The sequence below is a fragment of the Mytilus galloprovincialis genome, chromosome 8 (genome assembly GCF_965363235.1).
Source record: "Mytilus galloprovincialis chromosome 8, xbMytGall1.hap1.1, whole genome shotgun sequence".
Lineage (NCBI taxonomy): Eukaryota > Metazoa > Mollusca > Bivalvia > Mytilida > Mytilidae > Mytilus > Mytilus galloprovincialis.
In genome coordinates this window covers 8,372,492-8,400,138 of record NC_134845.1, presented here as the reverse complement: position 1 = coordinate 8,400,138, position 27,647 = coordinate 8,372,492, and the positions used below count along the sequence as shown (strand labels likewise).

At 31.6% G+C, this 27,647-nt stretch overlaps 2 protein-coding genes across 3 annotated transcripts; one reads left to right on the top strand and one right to left on the bottom strand.

Annotated features, from left to right (window-relative positions):
* Window positions 1–126: 126 nt before the first annotated feature.
* LOC143084989 (beta-sarcoglycan-like) lies at window positions 127–26,702 on the bottom strand. 2 transcript variants are annotated; one of them, XM_076261105.1, is made up of 7 exons: window positions 26,616–26,702; window positions 13,876–14,079; window positions 13,268–13,456; window positions 9,464–9,506; window positions 8,371–8,531; window positions 6,736–6,885; window positions 127–6,095 (listed from the first exon to the last, which is right to left on the bottom strand). In XM_076261105.1, the coding sequence occupies exons 1-7, from the start codon at window positions 26,628–26,630 to the stop codon at window positions 5,892–5,894; spliced, it is 966 nt and encodes a 321-aa protein (XP_076117220.1). In that variant the 5' UTR covers window positions 26,631–26,702; the 3' UTR covers window positions 127–5,891. The 2 variants fall into 2 exon arrangements, with proteins under 2 accessions (XP_076117220.1, XP_076117221.1); XM_076261106.1 differs by lacking the exon at window positions 26,616–26,702 and adding an exon at window positions 17,566–17,753.
* Window positions 11,029–12,726, top strand: LOC143042900 (uncharacterized). The gene is made up of 2 exons (XM_076215411.1): window positions 11,029–11,352; window positions 12,433–12,726. The coding sequence occupies exons 1-2, from the start codon at window positions 11,029–11,031 to the stop codon at window positions 12,724–12,726; spliced, it is 618 nt and encodes a 205-aa protein (XP_076071526.1).
* Window positions 26,703–27,647: the final 945 nt, after the last annotated feature.

The following is a 27,647-nucleotide window of genomic DNA, read 5'->3' as shown; positions in this document are numbered from 1 at the left end:
TACATTTTAATGTTGTGTTTCTGTTGTTGTAGTACTTCTCTTATATTTGATGTGTTGCCCTTAGTTTTAATTTGTAACCCAGATTTGTTTTTTTCTCTCAATTGATTTATGAATTTCAAACAGCGGTTTAATACTGTTGCCTTTATTTATTTAAAGACAATTTAAATTTAAAAGTCAGTGTTCACATTAAACAGAAACCAGATGCTCAACAGGGCGCAGCTTTATACAACCTCAGAGGTTAAACCCTGAACAGTTGGGGCAAGTATGGACACAACATTCAAGCTTGAAACAGCTACAGCTCTGAATTTGGATTGCGATTAAATAGTTGACACAGCAAAGGTTTCTGACACAGAATGAATGTGTTCTAATGAACTTAAAACAATTTTTTTTTGCTTTTGAGCCTTATACTATGCTGTTGAATATAAATCCCCTCCAAAAAAAATATTTGAAGGAAAAATCTTTATAATTTCTGAAATCTGAAACGAGAAAAATTTTATACCTCACCCCGCCCCTCACTGATTGAAACCCCCATGGAGCAAGAACCCTAAAACTCAATTCAAGCCTTTCCTTTGTAGTAAGAAACCTTGTAATATAATTTCATAGAGATCCATGCACTTAAACACAAGTTATTGTCTGTAAACTAGAAAAATTCTTTTTTTGCCCTTTTTTGGCCCCTTATTCCTAAATGTTCAGGGATATTAACCCAAAACTGACATCAATCCTTCCCTTCATTATATGGAATCTTGTGGTACAATGTCAGAGAGATCCATACAGTTAAACATAAGTTATTGTCCAGAAACTTCAAAAATGCTTGTTTTTGGTCCCTTTTTGGCCCTTAATTCCTAAACTGTTTGCCCCATAACCCTTAAAATAAATCCCAATCTTCTACTTAATAGTATGAACATTGTGGTAAAATTTCAGAGTAATTGAAATACTTATACACAACTTACTGTTCTGGAACTAGATAAATGTATGTTTTGGGCCCCTAATTCCTAAACGGATGGGCCCTTAACCCCCAAAATCAATCCCAACCTTCCTTTTGTGGATATAATCATTGTGTTAAAATTTTATAGATTTTTATTTATTTATACTAAAAGTTATTAACCGGAAACCATATGTCTTCGGACGATGCTGACAACGACGATGTGATACCAATACACGACCGCAAAAATTTTGCAGTCGTATAAAAACAACAATATATTTTCTTCATCAGTATTATCCCTAAGAATGGTTGGCAATTGGTAAATGGCTCAATCCATTTAATAGAAATGTCAAAATGATCATTCTGGGGACAACCAAGTTGGGTAAAATTGATGAATTGATGTCAGATAAGAAATCTTTTTAAACTTTAAAGACAAGGACAATGCCAAGTGAAAGTTTTGGATAACACCAACTAATAAGACTTTTTTTTAACAAAATGATATAATTTCAGCTTAAATAGTTTTTTATTCATGCATAAAATTTCAGCATAAAACATCTTGAATAACAATAAAATGTACACCCATTATACATAATGCTAACATATTGAATGTGTAAATAGTTATCAAAGGTACCAGGATTATAATTTAGTATGACAGACGCTCGTTTCGTCTACACAAGACTCATCAGTGACGCTAGTTCCAATATAAGCAATCTATATAAAAACCAGCTTTTATGTTCTCAATACTCCTTTTTTAAGATTTTAATGATTAAAACAAATTTCAGTTTAATTTACTCAATAAACAATGTATACTTTTGTCATTTTTTTTTAATATATGTATAAATATAAAATAATAATAACCAGATGCTCCGCAGGGCGTAGCTTTATACGACCGCAGAGGTTGAACCCTGAACAGTTGGGGCAAGTATGGACACAACATTCAAGCTGGATTCAGCTCTAAATTTGGATTGTGATTAAATAGTTGACACAGCATAGGTTTCTGACACAGAATGAATGTGTTCTAATGAACTTAAAATTTTTGTTTTCTCTTAGAGCAATTCACTATGCTGTTGAATATTAATCCTCTCAAAAAAATGTTTGAAGAAATTTTCTTTTTTATTTTATGAAATTTCAAATGAGAAAAATTGAACCCAATTTTTTTAATCACATTCCCCTTTCCCTTATTCCAAAACTAATCTCAATTAAAATTTCTAATGGAGTTTGCAACAATAACTACTCATTTAAATACATCATAAAATATTAAGATGTAAAAAAAACTGCTTGTTATCACTGAATGGTAAAGATTATTTTAATTTATCAGTTGGTAGTAAAAAGTGAATATACATTGTATATTGTATATAACAAAGATTTAAGTTGATTCTGGACAAAGAAAGATAACTCCAATTAAAAAAAATCTTGCTATTGCACAATATTTTGCAATTAGATATTTCTTGCTTACTATTCTGGACAAAGAAAGATAACTCTAATTAAAAAAAAATTTGCTATTTCACAATATTGTGCAATTAGATATTTCTTGCCATTGCGCAATACTGTGCAATTGAAAAGACTTGCTATTGCACAATACTTAATATAATAATTTTGGATCCTGATTTGGACCAACTTGAAAACTGGGCCCATAATAAAAAATCTAAGTACATTTTTGGATTCAGCATATCAAAGAACCCCAAGATTTCAATTTTTGTTAAAATCAGACTAAGTTTAATTTTGGACCCTTTGGACTTTAGTGTAGACCAATTTGAAAACAGGACCAAAAATGAAGAATCTACATACACAGTTAGATTTGGTATATCAAAGAACCCCATTTATTCAATTTTTGATGAAATCAAACAAAGTTTAATTTTGGACCCCGATTTGGACCAACTTGAAAACTGGGCCAATAATCAAGAATCTAAGTACATTTTTAGATTCAGCATATCAAAGAACCTAACTGATTCATTTTTTTGTCAAAATCAAAGTAAGTTTAATTTTGGACCCTTTGGACCTTAATGTAGACTAATTTGAAAACGGGACCAAAGGTTAAGAATCTACATACACAGTCATGACAGTTAGATTCGGCATATCAAAGAACCCCAATTATTCAATTTTGATGAAATCCAACAAAGTTTAATTTTGGACCCTTTGGGCCCCTTATTCTGTTGGGACCAAAACTCCCAAAATCAATACCAACCTTCCTTTTATGGTCATAAACCTTGTGTTTAAATTTCATAGATTTCTATTTACTTATACTAACGTTATGGAGCGAAAACCAAGAAAAATGCTTATTTGGGTCCCTTTTTGGCCCCTAATTCCTAAACTGTTGGGACCTAAACTCCCAAAATCAATACCAACCTTCCTTTTGTAGTCATTAACAATGTGTTTAAATTTCATTGATTTCTATTTACTTAAACTAAAGTTATTGTGCGAAAACCAAGAATAATGCTTATTTGGGCCCTTTTTTGGCCCCTAATTCCTAAACTGTTAAAACCAAAACTCCCAAAATCGATCCCAACCGTTCTTTTGTGGTCATAAACCTTGTGTCAAAATTTCATAGATTTCTATTAACTTAAACTAAAGTTATAGTGCGAAAACCAAGAAAATGCTTATTTGGGCCCTTTTTGGCCCCTAATTCCTAAAATGTTGGTACCAAAACTCCCAAAATCAATACCAACCTTCCTTTTGTGGTCATAAACCTTGTGTTAAAATTTCATAGATTTCCATTCACTTTTACTAAAGTTAGAGTACGAAAACTAAAAGTATTCGGACGCAGGACGACGACGACGACGACGACGACGACGACGACGCCGACGCCAACGTGATAGCAATATACGACGAAAAATTTTTCAAATTTTGCGGTCGTATAAAAATGTATAACTATTATATAGAATAAAACCTCTATAAATGTTTTTCATGTCTTTCTCACTGTTACTCATTTTTAATGTATATGACCTTGGAGAGGTCAGAAAAAAAATACCAAACATATTTTTAACCGTCAGAAAAGAAACTGATTTATATAATAATGGATTTTAAAGCCAAATCAGTATTAACCTAAAATATTTAACTATGACAAAATAATTTCCAAGGATTTTCCCAAATATAATAGTGAATCAAAAACGGCTACTGCTTATTGAAATTATTCATAGAAAAAGATAAAATGAAGTTTCTTAGATTTATTTTGGTTAATGCATAAAAATATATCAAAATAACTAAACATCTATGATTTTAAAGGTCAAAAACATGCTTTACAAATAAATGAGGTTTTAAAAACAAATCAATAAGTAAAACTAAATTTGACTTTATAGCTAAATGAGGACATGGTTGGTTTTTAATTGCACTATAAAGATTATGTGACTATATTAATATATAAATATCTGTGTGGTTTGGATTTTTAAGTTCTATCTTTAAAATTAGTTGCATTACTAACAAATACAGTAAAAAAATAATCTCATTCCAGACTGGCCTTTAAATTTGGCTCATCTTTTTAAAAGGTATAATAAATTTCCTGCTGTCATAAATATTTGAGTGTTTAAATTGAGACAAATTTCTATCAACTAGTCTATGATTGTGCATATATAACAAAAACTATCTTAATCCACAAATGATAGCCATAAAAATGCCATTTTTATTAAGTGATCAGTTGAATAGTAAAATCCTTAAACTTCTATATTAATTGTAAATATATATGTAAAATATAAGTATATGTGACTTTTATCATATTAGTTAAGTTCAAGGACCATAATTCATGCTTGTTATAGTGTGTAAAATATCAGAACCTTTCCCAGTTTGCAACTAGTAGACATAAATTTACTATAATCAAAATAGTTGTATGAAATAATTGGTAATTATAACTGATCTAAGAAATATTCAAAACAAATGTTTGGTTCAGTTCTTTACTAAAAAAGACTATTCATTATCTGTCAACAACAAGGATCTGTTGACAATACCATCAGGACAAATTATTAGCACCATCCTTATTTAGTAATATCTACTAAAATGTTTACTAAAATACATAGGGACTTAACAGTAATCTCTTACTGAAATATTTATAACCACATCAACACAAAAATGCAAGTTACAAATCATATGATCTGAATGCAATAACATTTTTCAAATTACTACATCAATAATTTTAATTTCTGAAATTACAGAGCATCCTTTTTCAACCTTTAACATACAACTTAAAAATGAGGTATGACATATTGATTTAGCACCAAATTTGTATATCAATATCAATGTATCAAAACAACATATATCTACACATTTATCTACATATCAAATCAATGACATAAAAAAATATTGCAAAATGCCCAGATGTAGGTACAATCTGTTCATATTTCAAAAACATAAATATGGTTTTTTTTCTTATTGTTAAACAGAAAAGCTGTTATTGTATAAATAAAACTAATTGTCCTGTAATTACATTCAAAATAATAACATCTGTGTATAAACCATTCATTTTTATATTCAAGATGTTCAAGTATAGTGAATGAAACAATTTTTTTTCTAATGTTGACAGGTTTTAGAGGTATATTTTTCTCAGCTTATAAGCATTATCACACTCACAACAAAAAGTGATCAATGTCTAATCAAAGTTTTAAGTTAATATGATAAAATCCTGATATTCTTTTAGGAAATATAAATGCTAAAATAAAAATTTTTAACACTCAGAAATAATATTGCTGTCTGTAACCATGATAACTCTATGAAAAGATTAAAACTTTCTATAAAAAATAAATGTCCTATTAAAACTCACAACAGTATAAATAATGCCATTAATTAGTAAATACACTTAAAAATAAAAAAAAATAAAACACAAAATCTAATCTGGACGGAGAAATGGTAAGAAATAAAATTTATGTTATATCCTATTTACAAGGATCATCATTGGGGTCAGCATTCTGACAACCAATACCTGGCCCTGTGACTGGTACAGCAAACAACCGGCCCTGTAGTATGCATACACATAATAAATATCCTATTTACAGGGATCATCATTTGGGTCAGCATTCTGACAACCAATACCTGGCCCTGTGACTGGTACGGCAAACAAACGGCCCTGTGGTATGCATACACATAATTTGTAAGTTCTAGGTCCTGGTGTGTTAGACACAGTTGGTTTTGGAATATGTTCCACATCAAGTCTTATACCGTTTGCAGCATCCAGTGTTAGACTACCATGCTATCAAAACAGAAAAATTTACAATGCAAAAATAAAACAGAAAAATATACACTGTTACAATTTATTACTGAAAAAAGATTCTCTGATAAGGTCATAAAATCTATTATACAATTATTGACATTTTGAAATGAGGTTGATACAATGATTTAAGAAAATAGCATTGAAAAAAGAAGAAGATAATGAGAATGTTAATGGCGTACTAAGCATAAGTTTTTGACAATGTACAGTAAACAACTATTTAGAGGCAAATATTAGCTCTTCCAACCTGTCATGATTTTTCCCATGGAGAATATAATGCTTTATCAAAAAAGATTCCCTATGTTGTTAGCTAATGAGAAAAAAATATTTTTCATATTCATATAATAAATTTGTTTGATTCTTTAAGTTAATACGATGAGTATAGGTGGGTTTTTTTTTTTTTTGGTTAGAATCTTGAAACTATTGTGATTCCAAGTCCAAGTCCATTGTTCTACCCTAGAACTTAGCCATTCATAATTTGTCAATGAAAATATCAATGATATTTCATCAAGCTCTGTACCATTCTGTCACTTCATTTGATAGAAGCCAGTTAGCAATGATGAAGTTAAACCATAGAGGTGTAATGATTATTGTGGAATCTATCATAAAGACTGACACTTACTGTAGAGTACATGGAGATGTCATAACTATCTGTAAAAAATGTGATATTCTTATTTGTAGATGACATTTCAACACCCTCCCATCCTGTTAAGTTCAGATGACTACCAATGGATTCAAGTATCAGGTCAGGAAAACCATTCAAACTGGTTATCTGCAAAATATGTTGTCAAGATACAGTTGAAACTTAGGAGCTTATCCCTAAAATACAGAAGTTCATCTTGTGTTTTAGATACAGAATTGCAATCAGCAAGTTAATCTAACATTTTAAATAAGAATTGACTGATTGTGAAAAGACAATGAAAAAATCTTTTTTTTTTATCAACAAACAACAAATTTCTTCATTAAAGAACTGTAATTTTATATAAGAAACTGTTGAATATTCTTCGAAATAAGATTTATATAATTACAATGTATATAAAAAAAAATGCATATTAGCTTTTATATGAAATAATGTTTGTATAACAGGAAACCAATTTAATACAACAATATTGAAAAAATTTGTAAGGGTTCCGCGGAACCCAGTGTCTCGCCTACTTTTGCTGTTTATCACACACTCAACAAAAATGATGAAAAAAATATTCCTCTCGATATTGTCTTATGATTGTCAGAAGCTTCTGTCCAAGTTTGGTAAAAATCCAGGATAGTTTAAGAATCTTTAAAATGTTTTAAAAACACTTTAACTGCAGACTGTATGTAATGTTAACTGGAAGAAAAACTAAGTCCATTTATAAGTAAAATACAGAAAAATTGGAATTTCATTTTTACAAAATTTATGTCTGGATACTATCTCATGATCATAAACAAGCTTCTGTCCAAGTTTGGTACAATTCCAGGATAGTTTAAGAAAGTTATTAAAATTTTAAAAACTTAAACCACAGAGTGAATGTAATGTTTCCTGGCAGAAAAAACTACGTCCATTTATAAGTAAAATACGGAAAAAATGGAATTTTATTTTTACAAAATTTACTTCTGGATACTATCTTATGAACATAAACAAGCTTCTGTCCAAGTTTGGTAGAAATCCAGTATAGTTCAAGAAAGTTATTAAAATTTCAAAAACTTTAACCACAGAGTGAACATTTGTGGACGCCGCCACCGCCGACGACGACAACGCCGACGGAATGTAGGATCGCTATGTCTCGCTTTTTCGACTAAAGTCGAAGGCTCGACAAAAAGGAATGTGAGCTTGCTTTCAGTTAATGAAACAGAATCGAGTTTTTCTCTCTCTGTACTTTGTGTATTTTTTTATCATCTATTACACAGTAAAGAATTAAATATTTTTCCTGTACTGACTTTCATTGTATGTTCTTTTGTGTATGTTCTTTTCTTCACTGGTATCAATTTAAACAGTGGTATCTGATACCTGATAAAGAAGTGTGTCTAACCTAATGATGACCAGCTGATTTCTTTCAATAGTCTGTAGTCTCATTGGTATGTACCAAACATTTCCTCTTAACCAGTTTATTTTAAACCACTCTATGCTAAATGCAATTACAATTATCTGTGTGTTTGCAAAAAGACAGAAATTAAAGGTTTAAATTGGTTTCATTTTGTTGTATAAGTTTTCTACTTTCACTGCCAATGTTTATACTAGTTTGTTGATTTAATATTTGTAATGGCAACCAATTAACCTTACATTGTTAGGATAAATTTCTGGAGAAATTAGATTTTTAATTTCACCATCTAATAGGAGATTTGAACTGTCTTTGGTGGTAAACATCTCTTTCCCCGTCACAGAATCAATAATGGACATGGCTTCCACATTCTCAATAGATGTGGTCTTTGGACTAACAGTTACTGAAATTTAAAATACAATCACATTACAACATTAATTACATTAATTTGGTAAAAATTAACACACATGATGTAATAAATTTATATGGTCTACTTTATGTAGTTACCTGCTCAGCTCTTTCTAAAATTCATTTTTTGATAAAAATCTAATGGAAATAGCAGTAAAATATGCACTTTGAAATAAATCTTGTCGGGATGCAGGTTTTTAAAAAATAATACTAGTAAAAATAATTTGCATGCCTAAGCAAAGTGCTTTAAAAATGTTTATTTCAGGAATATGAGAAAGGTTTATGTGGAGGCACATAATTTTGAATAAACTGATGCCCGAAAAAAGCTATATGATGATGTTAAAACAACATTACCGTGATCTGCTTTTCAACTAAGTTTGAATAAAATACAGTTAGTTAAGACATTGAGAAATACATGTAGAGACATTGAGAAATACATGTACAGACGTTGAGAAATACATGTAGAGACATTGAGAAATACATGTAGAGACATTGAGAAATACTTGTAGAGACGTTGAGAAATACATGTAGAGACATTGAGAAATACATGTAGAGACGTTGAGAAATACATGTAGAGACATTGAGAAATACTTGTAGAGACGTTGAGAAATACATGTACAGACGTTGAGAAATACATGTACAGACGTTGAGAAATACATGTAGAGACGTTGAGAAATACATGTAGAGACGTTGAGAAATACTTGTAGAGACGTTGAGAAATACATGTACAGACGTTGAGAAATACATGTACAGACGTTGAGAAATACATGTACAGACGTTGAGAAATACATGTACAGACGTTGAGAAATACATGTACAGACATTGAGAAATACTTGAAGAGACGTTGAGAAATACATGTAGAGACAGGGTACTTATGTTAGTTTGCAAGAGTACAATAATTATTCGACAAAACATAGTCAGGCTTACATTTTGGATGCCGCAACCCAGATCCTTTGTCTGTTATAATAACCTGAAAATAAAAACAATGCTTTTTCAATTATCCATTGTAAGATGCAAGCATATGACTCCTGTCTGAAATATATTTAAACTTATTCTTAATGTTCATGATGTTCCCTTCTCGGAAATGGGTTTAAAATCATTCTATATATATATATAAGTCTACAAATTATTATTATATCAGTAACTATTTTTGCTAATGTAAAGGGTAACCCTGTAATACATGTAATACCAAATCTTTACCTCTAAATAAGCAATTTTATAGGTAGGTTTGTAATGTCAAAGTGTACAACTTTAAGGCAAAAACCTTTTTTGAACTCCCCATAAGTTTTATTGGTATGCTAGCCTTAACATACCTGTGATACATATCATGCATTATACTTCACTGACTATAAATACATAATAAACTGTCCCCTTATTGTAACCACATTTAATGATAGTTTAAAAGGCTTACAAAAATGAAAATAAAACAATATTATTTTATCTGCAGGTTAAAGTCATGAAATCTTATAACAAGAACATTTCATTTTATTGATAGAAATGTAACATTGTACCATGGTTACATCAAACAAAAAAGTCAATGTAAACAATATTTGTTAGTGACTGGTGAAAAATAATGTTTGTTCAATTCTTTAACCAAAGCCTATATATCATGTATATGTTAGCGGCAATAAGTGAAATTAGGCATTAAGCTTAAATCCTAGGCAATAAGCTAACGCCTAGGCATTAAGTTATTGCCTGAAATTTCCAGGCATTAAGCTTATTACCTGAAATTTGGTGATGATTATTCATCCTATTGCCGAACATGATTTTAGGCAATAAGTGAAATTTTAGAATTTAGGTGTTTTTAGCATGTTTAGTGATTTTTCTTGAAATAAAGTATTTTCTTAATTATATTCCTAATATTAATATACGTTTATCTGAAAAATCTTTAAATTTTAGTACTTTTCTTATTTAAAACAGAATTAACTCATACTTTTTTGTGGAAGTATAAAAAATAAAAAAGATTTAAAAAAGTGATTGTATCCCATAAAAAAGGGGAGATTCTATATAATCCTTATAATAATTATTTGAAAATGTTTACACTTCACTGGTCAAGCTGGTTTGAACTGGTCAAAAGTAGACAAAATTAAGATATGATTTTTTGCTCATACCATTTTATTGGATAAGTAAATTTTCTTTGTTAAAATATTTCTTAAATGCCCTCAGGCCATCTTGTCTTTTTCACTTCTTTATCTGGATTATTCACATTAAGTGACACCATGTGTATTGAGGAAAAATTCCTTGAATCTTTGAGGTCTAAATTCGAATCGGGGAAAACAAGGAGCATATACCCTAGAGTAAAGTACCGTGATCTTTTGGCAAAGATTAAACTTTTGGACTCATCAGAAAAGAAATTGACAAAAGATTACTACAATTTAAGAAGGTATGACATTTTTAACATTGGTGGTTTTGAGAGGTTGATAACTAAAGTCAGCGAGAATGACGAGGGAAATTTCAAAATTTATGTCTTCCTAGAGGAACTCTATGGTATTATGGAAAAGGCACATAAAGAAACAGGTCATGGCGGCAGAGATCGCATGATAAAACAACTAAATAATGGATATGCTAACGTTTCACGTGATTTATTTGGTAAATGTGCAACAATTGGATTAACATCAGAAACCAAAATTCCGAAAGAAATATTGATGACCTTAGAAAAGGAAGAGGACTTACTTAAGCTCCAGACAGAGTCTGTAAATGATCAACCTGTAACTGAAAATAAAACAGAAAACATTGTCGATGCCTCTGATATACCAGAATCTATTGCAGAACCAAATGTAGAACCTTCTACTCCAATCACTGATGAAACGCAAAAGGTAAGTTGAAAATAGTCTCAGAAATATTTAAAAAAAAAACGACTCTTTAATCCTGGCGGGAGCTTGAACTAAAGTACTTCCATGTAATATATAACAGATAAACCACAGGAAAGATATTCGGAGCTTAAGAAAAAAAGAGTCTGCTTACTATGAGTTTTTGTTGAAGGCCGTATGGTTACCTATAGGTCTTATCTTATATACTATTCTGTCTCTGGCGGACAGTTGTCCTATTGACAAGCATACCACATCTTCGTATTTTTAAATTGAGTGTTTGATCATTTTGAACAAAAACACTTTATTACCACAAAACTGTAATTAAATTTTAAAAACTGATGTATGACCACACCAAATGATTTTTTTTACCTTATTATTTATGGAAACTATTTTTCAGAATGTCTTACAGTGCTATGTATGTGAAAAGGATACATCTGGAGCTCATATGTGTATTAAATGTGACAAACACATTCATGTTATATGTGGTACTACTGTAAGTGAAGAAGGATACAGTTCAAAGGTGGTATGTCCAAATTGTAAAATTGATACCAACAGAGTTCGACATCGTTCTGAAGCCATGGACAGTCAACTGAAGCAGGCAAACACTATGATAGCCAGGAGCAAAAAGGAACTAGGGACGGCAGAAGTTGGGCAAACTGTTGCCGTACCAATACCTATGTTTGATAGAGGGAAGGGTGACAGTAGAAATTTACTCGGCCGAGTCATTGAGGTAAGATATTTAATCAAAAGTTTGACTGCATCATTTAATATGTCATGTTTATTAAATACTAAACAGAAAGAAAACCAGTAAAAGTAAATATGTTTATATTAATGTAGGAAGGGGGTTATAAGACCAGGCCCCTCCCCCACTTTATGAAAAATCCAGAATCTGCACCTGACGAAAATCAGATGCGGATTAATGCCACAAAGACAGTTGAAAATCACCATATGCAACACGAATTCATTTCATAATTCGCAAAATGCAAATACCTAATTAATTCTACTCTCAGATATAATTCTTTATCGATATTTTAATGAAAATAATCAAACTGCCTGCAAAAGAATTTTATCTGTTTATTTTTTCAGGTCAATGATAAGGGCAATGCTGTTGTGGCTACAAGATTTGGACAACTTCTAGGAACATTTGGAACAATTGAGATGGGAATATGTAAACAAAATTTAATTCTGGAAGAGGAAATTAATTGTAAAACAACTTTAAGTGTACGTGAGGCAGCAACCCATCAGTCATTATCCGGAGGTCAAGAATTTTTCAAATGTTCTTGTAAAACTATATGTTTAAGTAACCGCTGCAAATGCAAGAAAAACGGGAGAAAGTGCAATAGTCGGTGCCACAGTTCAACAACTTGTGATAACAAATGATTTTAACACACATTTGTATCAAGTTTTCATGTTTTATAAGTAATATTTGATGAGTTTTAATATAAAAACATATTTTATCTGTGATTTTATTTCCAGTAGATGACATTTTAAACTTCAGTTCTCGTAATTTTATTATGTAACAAATTAATTGAATAAATGTCTTTTATTTACTCGCATTTATACTTTAGGCATTAAGCTTAATGCCTGGACACATTTTTCAGGATTTAAGCTTAAATCCTAGGATTTAAGACTAATGCCTAACATCATTTAGGCATTAGACTTAATGCCTAGGCGTTAGCTTATTGCCTAGGATTTTAAGCTTAATGCCTAATTTCACTTATTGCCGCTAACATATATATCATAAACCTAGTTTTCTCTGCACAATTTTATCATTTCTTAAGCAAACATATCGTATAATCATCAATTTTTTTTTATGTCTCTGGTTTCATATATGACTTTAACTTTCAACTAATCTCTAAAAAAACACACCAAAACCTTTACACATAATTTGCATAAATAATATAATATGTTAATGACTTACAGAGCTGTTGTTTCCTTCTATGTATAAATTTTTGTTAGCTCTACTTCCTATTCTTCCATTGAATATCTGAACGTTATCAAACACAGACTTTCCAATAAATCTTAAAAGATCATAATCTGGGATGTGTTCCATTGCATCTATTCCATGTTGTGGTGAAATCCTCATATAATAAATAACAGCTGTGGTCAACTAAAAAATTAAATTCAACCTTTTATCAATATGTACAAATAAAAGTATGCATCTTATAAAATTGCATGCATCACTGCCTTGATACATGTACCTGAACCTGTATACATGTATGCATGACACCTTATCAGTGGTCATCCTAATGTTCTTTATTTTTGTTCATTTGAAAATTCTGTGTTGATGCTTGATATATTTAGTTTTTCTATAAATTTGTTGTTGTCTATAGACTAAAGAGCAATTTAGTGCTTGAAATAAAATGTGTATGTTTGTTTATCTTGGACAACTTGGTGATGATTCATAGACGTCTATTTATCATATAATTTTGTTTCTGGGTTCCTGTCTCAATTACCACAGTTGTTCTAGATCTGTATTACATGCAAATTAATGTCATTCTAAGTATTGTAAGCAATAACAAGTCTTACCAATGCATTTACTATAGCTACAATAAATAGTAAGGCAACTAAACAGTAAAGGAAATATCTCTTGCGTCCTCTTATTCCTGTCTTGTGTAAATACTGTTCATTAATGTTGATATAACCTGCTCTAAAGTTACTGTTATGTTCACGTGTTATCCTCCTCTTCAAGGCAGACTTCTGTCTCATAGACAAGTTAGCAGTGGTATCCCTCTGGAATACAAAAAACAATATTACATGTACAGTATGTATCACTATATTTAGAACACACTTTTGTCTCATTTACACTTTGGTATCTCTCGAGCTCTGAAAAGCAAGTTTTTTAAAGCAGATTTCTGTGTCTAATTCATAAGATTTCAAAAGTACTAAAAGTACTAGTCCTTGTATATTTTCATATTTGTCCTCAGAAAAACAAAGTATTGCCTTACAGTGTTGTCAATTAATTTTAAATAAAAAAAAAATAATAATAATATTGAATCTAAACAGGTTGAGAACAAACCCTCTATATGGTGTTTAAACTTATAAATTATCCCTCTATAGAGAGTGAAATTGAGAATGGAAATGGGGAATGTGTCAAAGAGACAACCCGACCACAGAACAGACAAAAACAGAAGGTATTTTTGTTTAGAATGGATTTTAAGCAAACCAGGGCAGATTGGTATTTCTAGTTATATTGGCTATAATCTATAGCATTATATGCACATGATGTATCAATTATTGCACTTTTACTAAAAATTTGGATGCCCAGTTTTCTGCTAAAGTGACAGAACTTGCAATCTATTGTTTATGTATCTGAACACCTGATCAACAACAAAAGGGGCAGTTGACCTTTAAATTTCATGTTAAATCTAACAGTAGAAATTCTGTTCAGTAAGGCATTACTGAGTGGAAAATTAATTTCCGTTATCATCACAGCTTTCAATTATGGTGAACAATAGATTGTATATTAAGTCAGTTTAGCAGTACATTGGGCATGTGCATATCAAATTAAGTACATCAATTGGTGCATCAAATGTTGCATGTTACTGCCATAATAAGTAGATCAGACCTCAAAGTAGCTAATAAAAATGAAGTGGACAACTGGTCACCAGACATGAAGATTTAGTGGCACACTTAAAATTTCAGTGGCCAGGAAATAATTCCAGGTCGCCTACATTTTCTTCTAGCTGAACAACACTTGCTCATACATGTCAACCTCTTACAATGGGAAATCATGTCATGACATGACATGATATGTCAAAAAGCGTGTGAAAACGCGTGACGTAGATGCGGACTTGTTAATATGAATGTGGTAATGTTCATAATTTCATACAAAGTTGTGAATATAAAAAAACAATATATATATTCTACTGTGAACTTTTATTTTATTAAACAGTGGTCTGTAATGTTGCTTTTAAAGCACCACCACTAGGCACATATTCAAAACAACTGGCAGTTTCAAGTTTAGTTACATTTATTTGATAACAGCACACAATACAAATGTAACATAGTCAAGTTCTCATCCGAATTCAGTGTCAATTTCTTTATAATTGAAAAGGCTCTCCCACAGTAGGAATTGATATTTGACTGAATTAGCTTCATCAAGATTTGAAAGAATGTCATGTTTTTTTTTAGCAATGTAAAATGTCATCTATTATTTCTGCCATTGCTCCCATTGCTATTGCCTGGTTAAAACTGGGTAAAGTGGTGAAAAGCGTGTACACGCCATGTGACAAAATCCTCGTGTGTAAACCGTTGAAAAAGCGTGTATTACACGCGAATATCATGTCACTTGACATGTATGCACTTGCTAATTAAATTTTTTGTTCTGAGTTTTTATATTGTCGAGTGTAGAAAATAGTTTGTATAAATCAACTGTAAAATAACCACATGATTTATTCAATTTTATGTTTTATATAACAATCTGTGACGTTCAGCTGTAGTCCGAAGGCCAGTCAAATTAAATCTCATCAGACTTTTGCAGAAGTAATGGTGATTGCCTCATAGGTCAGGCTTAAATTAAAATATTGTTTGTTTGCAGTTTACCGACCGACCCTTGAAAATCCTCCCGACTGTGAAAATTTTATTGCTTTAAATTTGAAGAAATTTTTTTTAATACTTCTATTGACGCGATCTGGAACTTTGGGTCCTTTCCGGAAATGATTTAAAGTCAGGGTCAATTACGCATTTCAAGTTCGGTTTTTCTTAGCTTCCCGTCAAGCGTTCATGTGACTATTTAATGATAAAGCACATTGAAATTGTTTACAGGTATCCATGAAGTCACGGAGGAGTACTTTACGCTGTCGTCTCGCGTCAATTTTAAGACAAATAACAAACAAAAAAGTTTATTAGTAAACTGTTTATACAGATTCAGGCACATGTAATGATGTGTGATGATATCATTGACGATGATGCAGCGGATATTCATAACTGACACGATAACCATTCTGTCTCAAACAAATCGGGTACAGAATATGTGGAGCCTGACTTTATGGAACCAATTTCAGTGGTTAAATAATTCGACAGCAGCTTGTAGTATGGCATATTTTCTACAAATCGTTGTGAAGACGACAAAGATGAAACCACTCCTCCGTGACTTAAATCTTCATGGATATCTGTAAACACGCCTGTACGGAGGAAGGGCTCGTTTGAAATGTTAATGGATATAGATCATGCCAAATCAATAAGAAGCAACCCTAACTACACAAAGATGTAGAGAAAATGAATGGTTAGCTTGAAAAATAAATATACTCTCTCTATATTAAATCTATCTTCGATTGCAATGAGTATGCTCCTTTAGGATAAAGGGGGGGGGGGCTGCCCCACTCATTGCAATTATTCTCTTTCTTATAATATTAAATATACCCAAACTGTGTGAATTCAATTAAAACATGTCCTTAGGAGCTATTCTGCCAATTTTTTTTATGCATTAAAAACATTTCAGTACAGACCATTTACTTTTAATAGGGTGCTATGGATTTCACCCCAAACTTTAGATTTCTTTGGTTTTCATTAAAGCCTGGCAAAAATATAACCTTATCACATATAATTAAATATTGTTAGAAATATGAAAACAGTCGAATGTCTTAATACTTTTTTTTCAAGTTGCCTTTTTTTCAATTGAGGAAGATTCAATGGTTATTTTTTTATTATTAAAAATACACTCTTAAATACATTGTCTTATAAATCTTTAATATCTACATTTTTCTGATGAAAATACTCTACTCATGAAAACATTCTAGTCAAGAAGCATATGTCTGAATATATTTCTTTAAAACAGTTCTAGTCATAATGACATTCCTTGTTTATAAGTGTTCCAGTATTTAATAATTATACCATATTTTATGTCATAAATTGGATAATGACACTATGTTAAAGTTTAAGTTTTGGTTAAAAAGTTTTTTATCTGAAAATGCCTGTTCATTTGATGTTGGTTTTCAGCATGTCCAGTGTTTGTTGTTTTAAAATGTTTTTTTTTTTCTTTACAAGAAACTTGGTTTTGTGTAACTGCTTGTTTAAACTGTATTTTGGCTGATAAAATAAGATATTTTTCCTACCTACCGACCCTTCAGTCTGAAGGTACAGTCGGAAAACTGCAAACAAACATATTTTTAAGGTTGGCCTCAAGTGAACATATGAAATCGTTTGCGAAATTGTAGCCGGTATTTTAGTGAATTTATGTCATGTATATCGTAGACTATGAGAACAATTGTTGCCTACCTTGTTTCATCTGTTTACTGACGAAATGGAGTACTAGGCTCAACCATGTTTTTCATTGAACACAATCTACAAATGCTAATGGGTTTCTTTATAACGGCACATAATAGTCAAAGTTGTGACTGAGAGCAAAATATGAAAATAGATGGATCTGTGCCATTTTCAGTCAATGCTTACAAATGACCTACAATTGCCTGCTGCAATAAAGTGCTGATAAGATCAAGCTTAAATCTACAAGGCGCTTGAAATACAGTAGAGGGCTGTAGAAAATGCCATACTGCCCTGTTTTGGTTTAAATCCAGTCTTAAAACAAATACCCTCTATAGAGAGATAATTTCATCCATCTATAGAAGGATTATACCTCTTTACAGGTATAAACACCAAGTAGGGGGTTTGTTCCCAACCTGCTAAATAGCAGCCTTCATTCAACAACTCTCATGCAGGGATTGAAGTTAAGATTTTGACAATGGAAGCCCACAGCTTAAATTATGTAGCCAATACAAGTATATATAGTTCTATACAAGAAAGGCAAAAACTTTGGGAGCCCACACAAAATTTTAGGGGCCATTGGCGAGTGGGCCCATGCTAATTTTCAAACACTGTCATGACTCTAGCAATGCATGATCTGTTCCCTAGTAATGCCATGCTCACTCCAGGGACCACTGTAATTAAAATTACCTAAATTACCACTTAAGGGCAATTATTTGTAGAAGGTGTCGTCTGACAGTTTTGGTTAAAATGGACATACTGGCCAACTGGGACAAGAACTAAGCAAAATTGACATGTGTTGGTTACGTACACACAGGTCAGGAATAACTAATAAATGGTGGATTAAACTTCGATTCAGGTATTATCCACCATTTCACATACATGACATATGACTGGATACTACAAGTTTTATAAATATTTATATAGTTAGTGTCTGGTGAATTTTTTCTCAGTTGACTAGAAACAGAACCTTTCCCTCCTTACGAGCCCTTATTCAAACACTTAAACTGGATGACAGTTGATCAGAGAATAAAATATCACAAGTTTGTGATGACATTTAAATGCATTAATCAAAGAGCTGAATAGCTCTGAGGGGAAAGACGGCCCTTGTTTCTATTTCATTTTTTTTGGAGAGGGGGGGGGGGGGTTTGGTATCGTTTGATAGTTTTCATATAAAGAATGAAAAAAAGAAAAAAGAACAGCTAGAAACATGTAGAAAGGTTGACAATATTGAAATCAATTGTTGTTTAATGTAATTTCGTTTCTTTAGTTTAGGATTCAATTTAGACCAATGGAAGAGATCTGCATCTTCTAAATCTAAACATTCAATTAAAGTTGATAGTTAATTATCTAAAATTCAACTAGTTGAATTTGGTCATTTAACAACAACTACAATATTTTTTGAAATCTTAATAGTGTACGACTGAACTGCAGGCTAGGGCCATTTTCCATTTTTTGTGACAGTACTCTTAAGATTTTAATTTTTTTTCTTAAGAAAGTTAGGACTGAAAAATCTATTGTTTTAAATTTCCAGTGATAAAGTTCCCAGTTAAAACTCTCATCACACAGGTACAGGTACTAATAAAAAAACAATATGATTAATGTAAACTGTGTGAAGCTTGTTTCCAAATACTACATTTTAAAATATTTGTAAAATTTCATGAATAAATAGGTTTAAACAACAAAATGCAACATTTGGAATTTTCTTCTTGTTACCATTGCAATGATTATGTTGGTACACATAATTAAGTTTTAATCATTACAGCTTTTACATTAATGCTAGCAAGACAAATCTTTGTTTGGCTTGCTTGCTTTGTTTGTATCAATGTTTGCTCAAGCATGGCAATTTTCAGCTTGTATACATCATACTTAAATTTTATTGGACGTTATGTTTGAGGTTAAGGACACTAAATTTTAAAACATCACATGACAAATATTCTCACATGTTTCCTTACCTGTAAATATACATTACAGTCAGGATTCTACTTTGTCAAAATTATCTCCCCATTACGGCAGTTCATTTTCACAATCGTAGAAATGGAAACCAAAATTTTTTCGAAGATATGCATTTTCAGCATGTTCAGCATCCAACTTAAAGATTGTCGTCAAATACTTTTAGTAAAATAGCTATTCGAAAACACCTACTCTGATTTTGTGATTCATTGGATAGGTATTTCACTTGACCCCTACATTTCATCTTTTGGTATTGTGATTTTTTTATGTTATAAAGTCAACCTGTCGCTTTGCTATATAAAAATGATAGAATCTGAAGCGAGATGATGTATCAAATACTCTTCCTTTGTACAGTCAGAGCTCAGACATAAATAAGTCTGAATCTGCTTTTGACTTATAGATGTCTAAATTTGTAAGTTTTAGGATTTGTCTCCCTTTAATGCAAGACAAAATACGACTTAAATAAGTCAAATATTGTTTAGCAAGAAATGATTGACCAGAATCAAAAAGTTGCAAATATCAACTCCTACAAGTCGATAAGTTACCAAAATTGGTCAACTTCAAGACCCACGCATACTTATAAAAAGGTCATGCATCTAAATCAAATAATGACAACATTGAAAGCCAATGCCTTGTCTTCTAAAGAAAAATATGAATGAGAGTCTGAAAAATCGGGGATCATGTTAATTAACCTTACAATGCAACCACCTGGATCCACACTTAATGAGGTAAAACATCTGTGTTTAGCAAGGATGTTCAATTAGATAATTAAATATAGATAGATCAAGTCCTTGTGAACTCTCAGACAGGTTTTTACTGTCAAAGGTGGTGTAGTTTGGCCACCAAGTCAAGTTAAGTTTTTTCATCAACATAAATAGACCTAAACAAGTCTGTCATTTTGTGACTTAGATAAGTCTAAAATTGAAAACCCATTTTTATAAAGAATACATGTTTTGACTTCTTTAAGTCAAAAACAGAAATAGACTTGTTTATGTCTGAGCTCTGACTGTTTGTACCTTTTCAAGACAAAATATTCATCTCAAACACACCCTAACATAAAAAAAGGTGTACTCGATTTTCTCTTTTCGATACAATTTATTGGAATTTTTTCTTGAGTTACATAAATGAAAGGGCAGACACGGAAACAACTGAACTAATAGATTGATATGTTATAAAAAAAAAAACCAATATTAAGTTTATATTTTTCTTTCATTGACCAATTATTGTATTTTTACAGGTGAGGAATCATGTAAGAATATTTGTCATGTGATGTTTTAAAACAAGAGGCTGTCACAACGACAGCAAACCGGATTTATTAATATTTATTTGTGTCCTGGCAATATCACAAGAACCAATACTGATGAATGGTGAAAGTGAAAATCGTCAATATCAAATTTGACCTCCATTTTGTCATCAGTATCAACATCTTAAAATTTGAAAAGCTTAGATTGAATGGTTCATGAGTAAATGCAACAACGTGAATGGAAACGCCATTTCACAATCTTTCAAGAACCATAACTCCTGAACGGTAAAAGTCAAAATCGTCATTATTGAACTTGACCTCTAATTTGCCATCAGTAACAACATATAAAAATTTCAAAAGCTTTGGTTGAATGGTTCATGAGAAAATGCACGGACACGACTGGAAACACCATTTTTCAATCTTTCAAGAACCATAACTCCTGAACGGTAAAAGTCAAAATCGTCATTATTGAACTTGACCTCTATTTTGTCATCAGTAACAACATATTAAAATTTGGGAAGCTTTGGTAAAACAGTTCATGCGTAAATGCACGAACACGACTGGAAACACCATTTTTCAATCTTTCAAGAACCATAACTCCTGAACGGTAAAAGTCAAAATCGTCATTATTTAACTTGTCCTCCATTTTGTCATCAGTAACAACATATTAAAATTTGGGAAGCTTAGGTAGAACAGTTCATGCGTAAATGCACGGACACGACTGGAAACTCCATTTTTCAATCTTTCAAGAACCATAACTCCTGAACGGTAAAAGTCAAAATCGCCATTATTGGACTTGATCTCCATTTTGTCATCAGTAACAACATATTAAAATTTGGAAAGCTTAGGAAGAACAGTTCATGCGTAAATGCAGGGACACGACTGGAAACTCCATTTTTCAATCTTTCAAGAACCATAACTCCTGAACGGTAAAAGTCAAAATCGCCATTATTGAACTTGACCTTCATTTAGTTGTCAGTAACAACATATTAAAATTTTAAAAGCTTTGGTTGAACGGTTCATGAGTTAATGCACGGACAACATTTGATTCCCGCCCGCCCGACCGACCGCCCGCCCGACCGACCGACCGCCCGCCCGACCGCCGTACATCCCCAAATCAATAACCGACATTTTTGTCACAAAAATCCGGTTAATTAAGTGTCCTAAACCTCAAACGTAACGTCCAATAAAATTTAAGTATGATGTATACAAGCTGAAGCCCCGCCTATCTTAATTGCCATGCTTGAGCAAACATTGATACACACAAAGCAAGCAAGCCAAACAAAGATTTGTCTTGCTAGCATTAATGTAAAAGCTGTAATGGAAGACTATATATATATCTACTTATCATATACCAAATGTTACATTTTAAGTGTTTATTTTAGTGGATAATTACTCATAAATTGAGGTGCACCTGATTTGGAGGAAGATTCTCAAAACAAAGTTTTGCAGAAAAAAATGAAAAAAATTGTTTCTCTCCCCAATCTCATGTAGTCCTCGGACTTTGTTTACTTTGAAAGTTGATGACCTACAAATTAAAGTATTGCATATTGATGTTTGAATTATCTACAGCAAACATAATTATGTTTAAATTAAACAAATACGATTTTTTAATTAGTGCACAATCTTTGAGAATGTCTGTCATGTCTGAGACATGTGAAAGAGTTGTCAAGTCACAACTCAACTGGAGATTTAGAAATTTTCAGATGAAGTTTGTGCCTCATAACTGGAGATTTTTTATCAACATTTTTATCGACTTACGCAATGTTTTTTTTTGGTGTTTAAACTGCATTTTTTCCTTTTTTGTAATGATTCTATAACTCCATAGCAATTTTTACTTGATAGAAAAAGAAGATAAGGGTTTTTTAAATATTTATTTATTATATATAAAGTTCAAGATAGAGTGATTAGCCATCATATATAGTTGGTAAAAAGTATCTCTGCTTAAGCTACATTGTCAATTTTGGTACCACTAACTGAACAGTGGTGTTGACTTGATAGAGTTGTGAGCTTTCTGCATGTTCTGGTGGGTTTGCTGTATCCATATGTTTGGTCAATTCATTAGGGTCACCATAGTCAGCTTTGCAACAAGTGTAGTAGGCACAAGGTTGGGCGGTAAATACCACCCCCGGTATTTACCAGTGGTATTTACCGGTATTTACCGCCCCGGACAATACTCCCAAAGTGGTCAATACTGGCAAATACTGGTCAATTGAAATTTTCATGGTTGTTTCTAATATTAATTGAAGTAAAATCTTGATAAAAAGTCAAATATAACATGTATAATGTGTCAGCTTATAAAATTAATGAATTTGATATGTTTTATTCATTTATAACACTTATTCTTACTGATTTAAAAATTTGGTTTTTATGAATTATGATATTGCATACTTCATTGTACTTAAGATATATATATACAAATTTATATTTTATTTCAACATGTTTAAATCAATATATATTTATTCAAAATGTATGATTTTACAGGTAATTAAAATTAAAAGTAAATAAAACTACAGGTAAATGAAGTTACATGGGGCTTTTAACCTACATGTATCACCTGGCATTGATAGGTGTGAAAATTTAATTACTAAAACAACAGCCTCCAATAAAAGTTGACAGTACATGGGTTGAAAGTAATAAAATTGATATATGAAGACTCCCTTAAACAATAAATTATTTCCTGTCTATAGCTATTTAACTGTGAGATAAAAACCTTCTTCATGCTGGAAATGGAAATTTGACAAAAAGTTTTTATCTTTTACTATAATATTATGTACACATTAATCAATGTAGATCCATGTTTGAATTTACAATAGAATTAGAAATGAAAGCATTAAAAATGATTTGAACACTTTCTATATATAAATTAATTATTAATTGTAATTATAGTTGACCAAGTAGATAGTGGTTTTTATAGTAATGACCACTCAAAATTTCAATCGACCAGTATTTGCCGGTATTTCCCAGTATTTGCCAGTATTTCCCGGTAAATACCGGTATTTACCACTGGCATGGTCAATACTAGTATTGACCACTTTTTTGCCAACCTTGAGTAGGCATACATATCATATTTGAGATCATTAAGACATTTGTCTTGAGGTTAAGAAATATAACTGTTCAATGTTTTTAACAGTACACAAAAAAGTCGTTGTTTATACAACTTTAATTAATCCATTGTCAGTATTTCACTTTTAATCATCCAGACATGTGTCCTAAACTTGCTAGTTGATCACCAGGTATTTTGCCAATACTCTTTTATTGCTGTTTATACATCAAAACAGTTAAAGGAAACTTCCGTTTTTCTCGGACTTTTCCGATATGAATTTTGAGTTTCTCGGACTTTTTCCCTGTCAGTATCAATTTTGTAAACAAAAATTTCTATTGAAGATTTTTCGAGGTTGACATTCTCAAAAAGCGGAAGATTTCAAATTTTAACGGGAGGGACGGAAGAGGGTCTTAAAAGCGGGAGATGTTGACTCCCGCCGGAAGAATCACATGTAATCATTCAATGATTTAAATAACCAGTGAAGGATATCCCTGCTTCAACGTAGTGTGGCATTCCAACAATGACGTCACTATAAAATATAATGTAGGTTGGATATATTTAGAATATCTCGTCATACTGATTTTTCCGGATTGTAAAAGAAACGTAAATAGTGTAAAGGAGAGCTCAATATACGATAATTTCAAGAGAAACAGAAGGGAAATGTGTAAAAAAAGTGTTTACAGTCAATCTATATATATTCATTTGTGTCTCCCCTTCTCATCAATCTCAGTAAGATTTGTTGGGGGGGTTTTCCACACTATAAAAACAAAATGAATGATGTGAGGGAATGTCACTCTGGTCAACCCCATTGGGGATTGACGGCTTGAAGCCGTCTTCCCCCAAAACGATGCCCCATCATATCTTACTATATGTAACAAGTTTCATTATGTTATAGACAAAAATCCATACCCCTTGAGAAATGCTGTTCAATCAAGGAACCCTCATACTCCCTAAACCAAAAACAGAATTGTTCAAAAAATCTTTTAAGTATTCTGGACCATCATGACCATTCTTGTAGAATAATTTGCCAATACTGTTAAGTATAGATTATTACATGGCATTTTTCATATCAGACCCTTTCTCGGCCCAAGGTTATGATATTAGCCCAAGAGCCGCAGGCTCGAGGGCTAATATCATGAACGAGGGCCGATAAAGGGTCTGATATGAAAAATGACATGTAATTATCTTTTTATCATATACTTCAGCAGAAGAAATACAGACAAGAACTATTAAAATTTAATTTTGTTTATCTTTGCATTTTCAGATAATATTTACAGACAACCAAAAAAAAATCTTATTAATAACTTTAATTGTTTTTATTGCATACTATTACAAGCATTCATTGATCTTTTCGCAATAATTATTGTGTTCTTCAATAATATTGTCAACTCATTTATGTCTTTCAAAACAAGTTTAACTTAATTCATTTTTGCTCCTCAACCACTTTTGGAAAAGTCTTATCACTTGCCGTTTTCCTCGTTCTGTTGTCGTTTTCATACAAATTTCCGGAAATGCACGAAGTTGCATGTGATAAACGTCACGGAAATTAACGGAAAGGCATGTGATAACATACCGGAAGCAGTCAATAAAGGCACCTTTATCAGCCCGCTATTGAAATTCCAAGGAATCTGGTCAATAAACCTAGTAATCCTTTCATAGCCTTATGATATTTTCAAATGTTATTGAACTGTAAAATTTAAGTAATATTTTATACAAGTATATGATAAGATATATTACAAATGTTAATTCTTTCAAATACAAAATAACAGATCATTTATTGAAATCAACCTATTACCATGATTACTGTATAAATAATATTGAAAACTGATCATCATGTTTATTTTTTCATAACATTTTATCAAGTTGTATTGAATGTTATTACATTGTATTATCATACTTGACTTTTTATACTGATGTATGCAATGTATATGTTTGCATTTTTTTTTATTTTCATGATGAGGGCCTCAGGGAAGATTATATAGCTATAACTAGTGTAACCCTCTTATGGTTTATGACCCTTTCTGTAGCCATTGTTGTACATGTACGAATTTTTCAAACTTCAATTGTATGATAACTACATATATAATGAATAATAGAGATAGGCCATTTTGTACCTATATACCAAGAAACTTAATGCAAAGCATTATTATTGACTGTTTCATTGCATTTAATAGAAATAGAGGTCTTTGTGGCAAATAAACCAAGATTTTTATAGAAAATCCACAGCCTTAAATACAGATATTTCTGTTATAAAATTTGAAACATAGATTACTTACTTGCTTTTCTATGATGTGCTGGTGTTCATTGTTTACAAAAAGTTCTAAGCAACCTATAAATTCCAAAACACAGCTAGTGCTGAGTCACTAAAGTCGAGCGCACCCTAAAGGTGTACTTAATTTGGTCCATACTTATATTTGTTTTAACCAATAACTACATTAAATCATTGTTAACATGGTTAATAAACTTGTTTTAAGGAAATCAATGCTAGCACTGCATGCAATAATCCTATATCTATCAGTCACCAAATTGCCAAATATGAGAGTACAAGGATAAAAGCTGTGGATTTTCTATAAAATTTCCATATGTTGAATCCTCGGTTGAATCAACACAAGGGTACATAATCACAGGTACTTGTTGCCTGTGTACATAATCCTTAAAATAGTGTATTGTTGTTGTTGACGTTGTTGGTAAATAGTCTATAATGGAAGAGTGTGATATATTTTTCGAAAGACATTTATATGTATGTCTTGAATTGTGGTTAAACAACCAATCTTTAAGAGGACATAAGACATGCATCAGTTTCTGGAAAGAACTTAAAATTACTTCAAAGGGATCCATTTCTTTCTTCAATTGTATCGACTGGTTCTGTAGTTATACTTCTTAAGCCTCGGTAATATATTAAAAACCAGAAACCAGTCACACTTAAATTAACACAATGCCGGCGGAAACGCGAAAAATACGTATAATTCTACATCTACAGCTTAGATCTTCTTAACTTCAATATGTTGACATTTTTAAATAAGGCACACACTAGGGGAACATTTTAAAAATTTAAACATATTTACAATAATTTCAAAAACATTTTTTTTTACCTTTGACTTGACTCCGTATGAGCCCCCCTTAATTAGGAGCACCACCCGTGATGAGTTATGGCGTATAAAGTAGGCATGACACTTGGAGACTGTATCGGTACAGATTTATAATGTGAGCATTTGCCTACCCAATTCCCCAAGCCAGGCCTTGACGGGTCTTATTACCAGAAAGTTAACCTTCCCTAAACATAATACAATGCAATAAAATAATAAAAACATACTAAACCCACCGTGACACTCACCTAGAATAAGCATAGCATAAAGCATAAAAGATTTATTTAAAGTCGGTTATCAGAGGCGGATCCAGGGGGTGGTCATCCGGTGCCGGTGACCACCCCCTGGGTTTGCAAAAATGGTGCACCATGTACCAAAAAATGGTGCACCTTGAACATTTTGAAAAATAAATTCGTCGATCAAATCAATTTGTCTATCGTAATCAACAGTCATAAAGTTGTCATTACTTACCTTAAGGCTAAATACATGTACCTTGACAGGTATGTTTATACAATGAACATGTAATCAACAATCTCTAATTACTTGGTCGATTTCTTTAATGTTAAGGTGTAAAAATGAAGAGACAGTCCTCAATCTTAGATGTTTTTAGCAGATAATTTATACTTTTTTACAATACGTTTATCTAAATTTTTAAAGTTTGTATAATAACCTTTCTAGACCAATAACATTTTTTTTACTGTGATGCCAAAATTCAAAAATAATTTTAAAGTTTTAAAGTCACATAAATATTCTATATTGAATGAATACC

Bases quoted from the DNA above. Each gene is read 5' to 3' on its own strand.
- LOC143084989 (XM_076261105.1), bottom strand. The intron at 13,457-13,875 runs GTAAGACTTGTT...TTAATTTTTTAG, and splicing joins TAGCTATAGTAAATGCATTG to TTGACCACAGCTGTTATTTA. The intron at 9,507-13,267 runs GTAAGTCATTAA...TTTTATTTTCAG, and splicing joins TAGAAGGAAACAACAGCTCT to GTTATTATAACAGACAAAGG.
- LOC143042900 (XM_076215411.1), top strand. From the start codon at position 11,029: ATGGAAAAGGCACATAAAGAAACAGGTCATGGCGGCAGAGATCGCATG. The intron at 11,353-12,432 runs GTAAGTTGAAAA...TTATTTTTTCAG, and splicing joins TCACTGATGAAACGCAAAAG to GTCAATGATAAGGGCAATGC.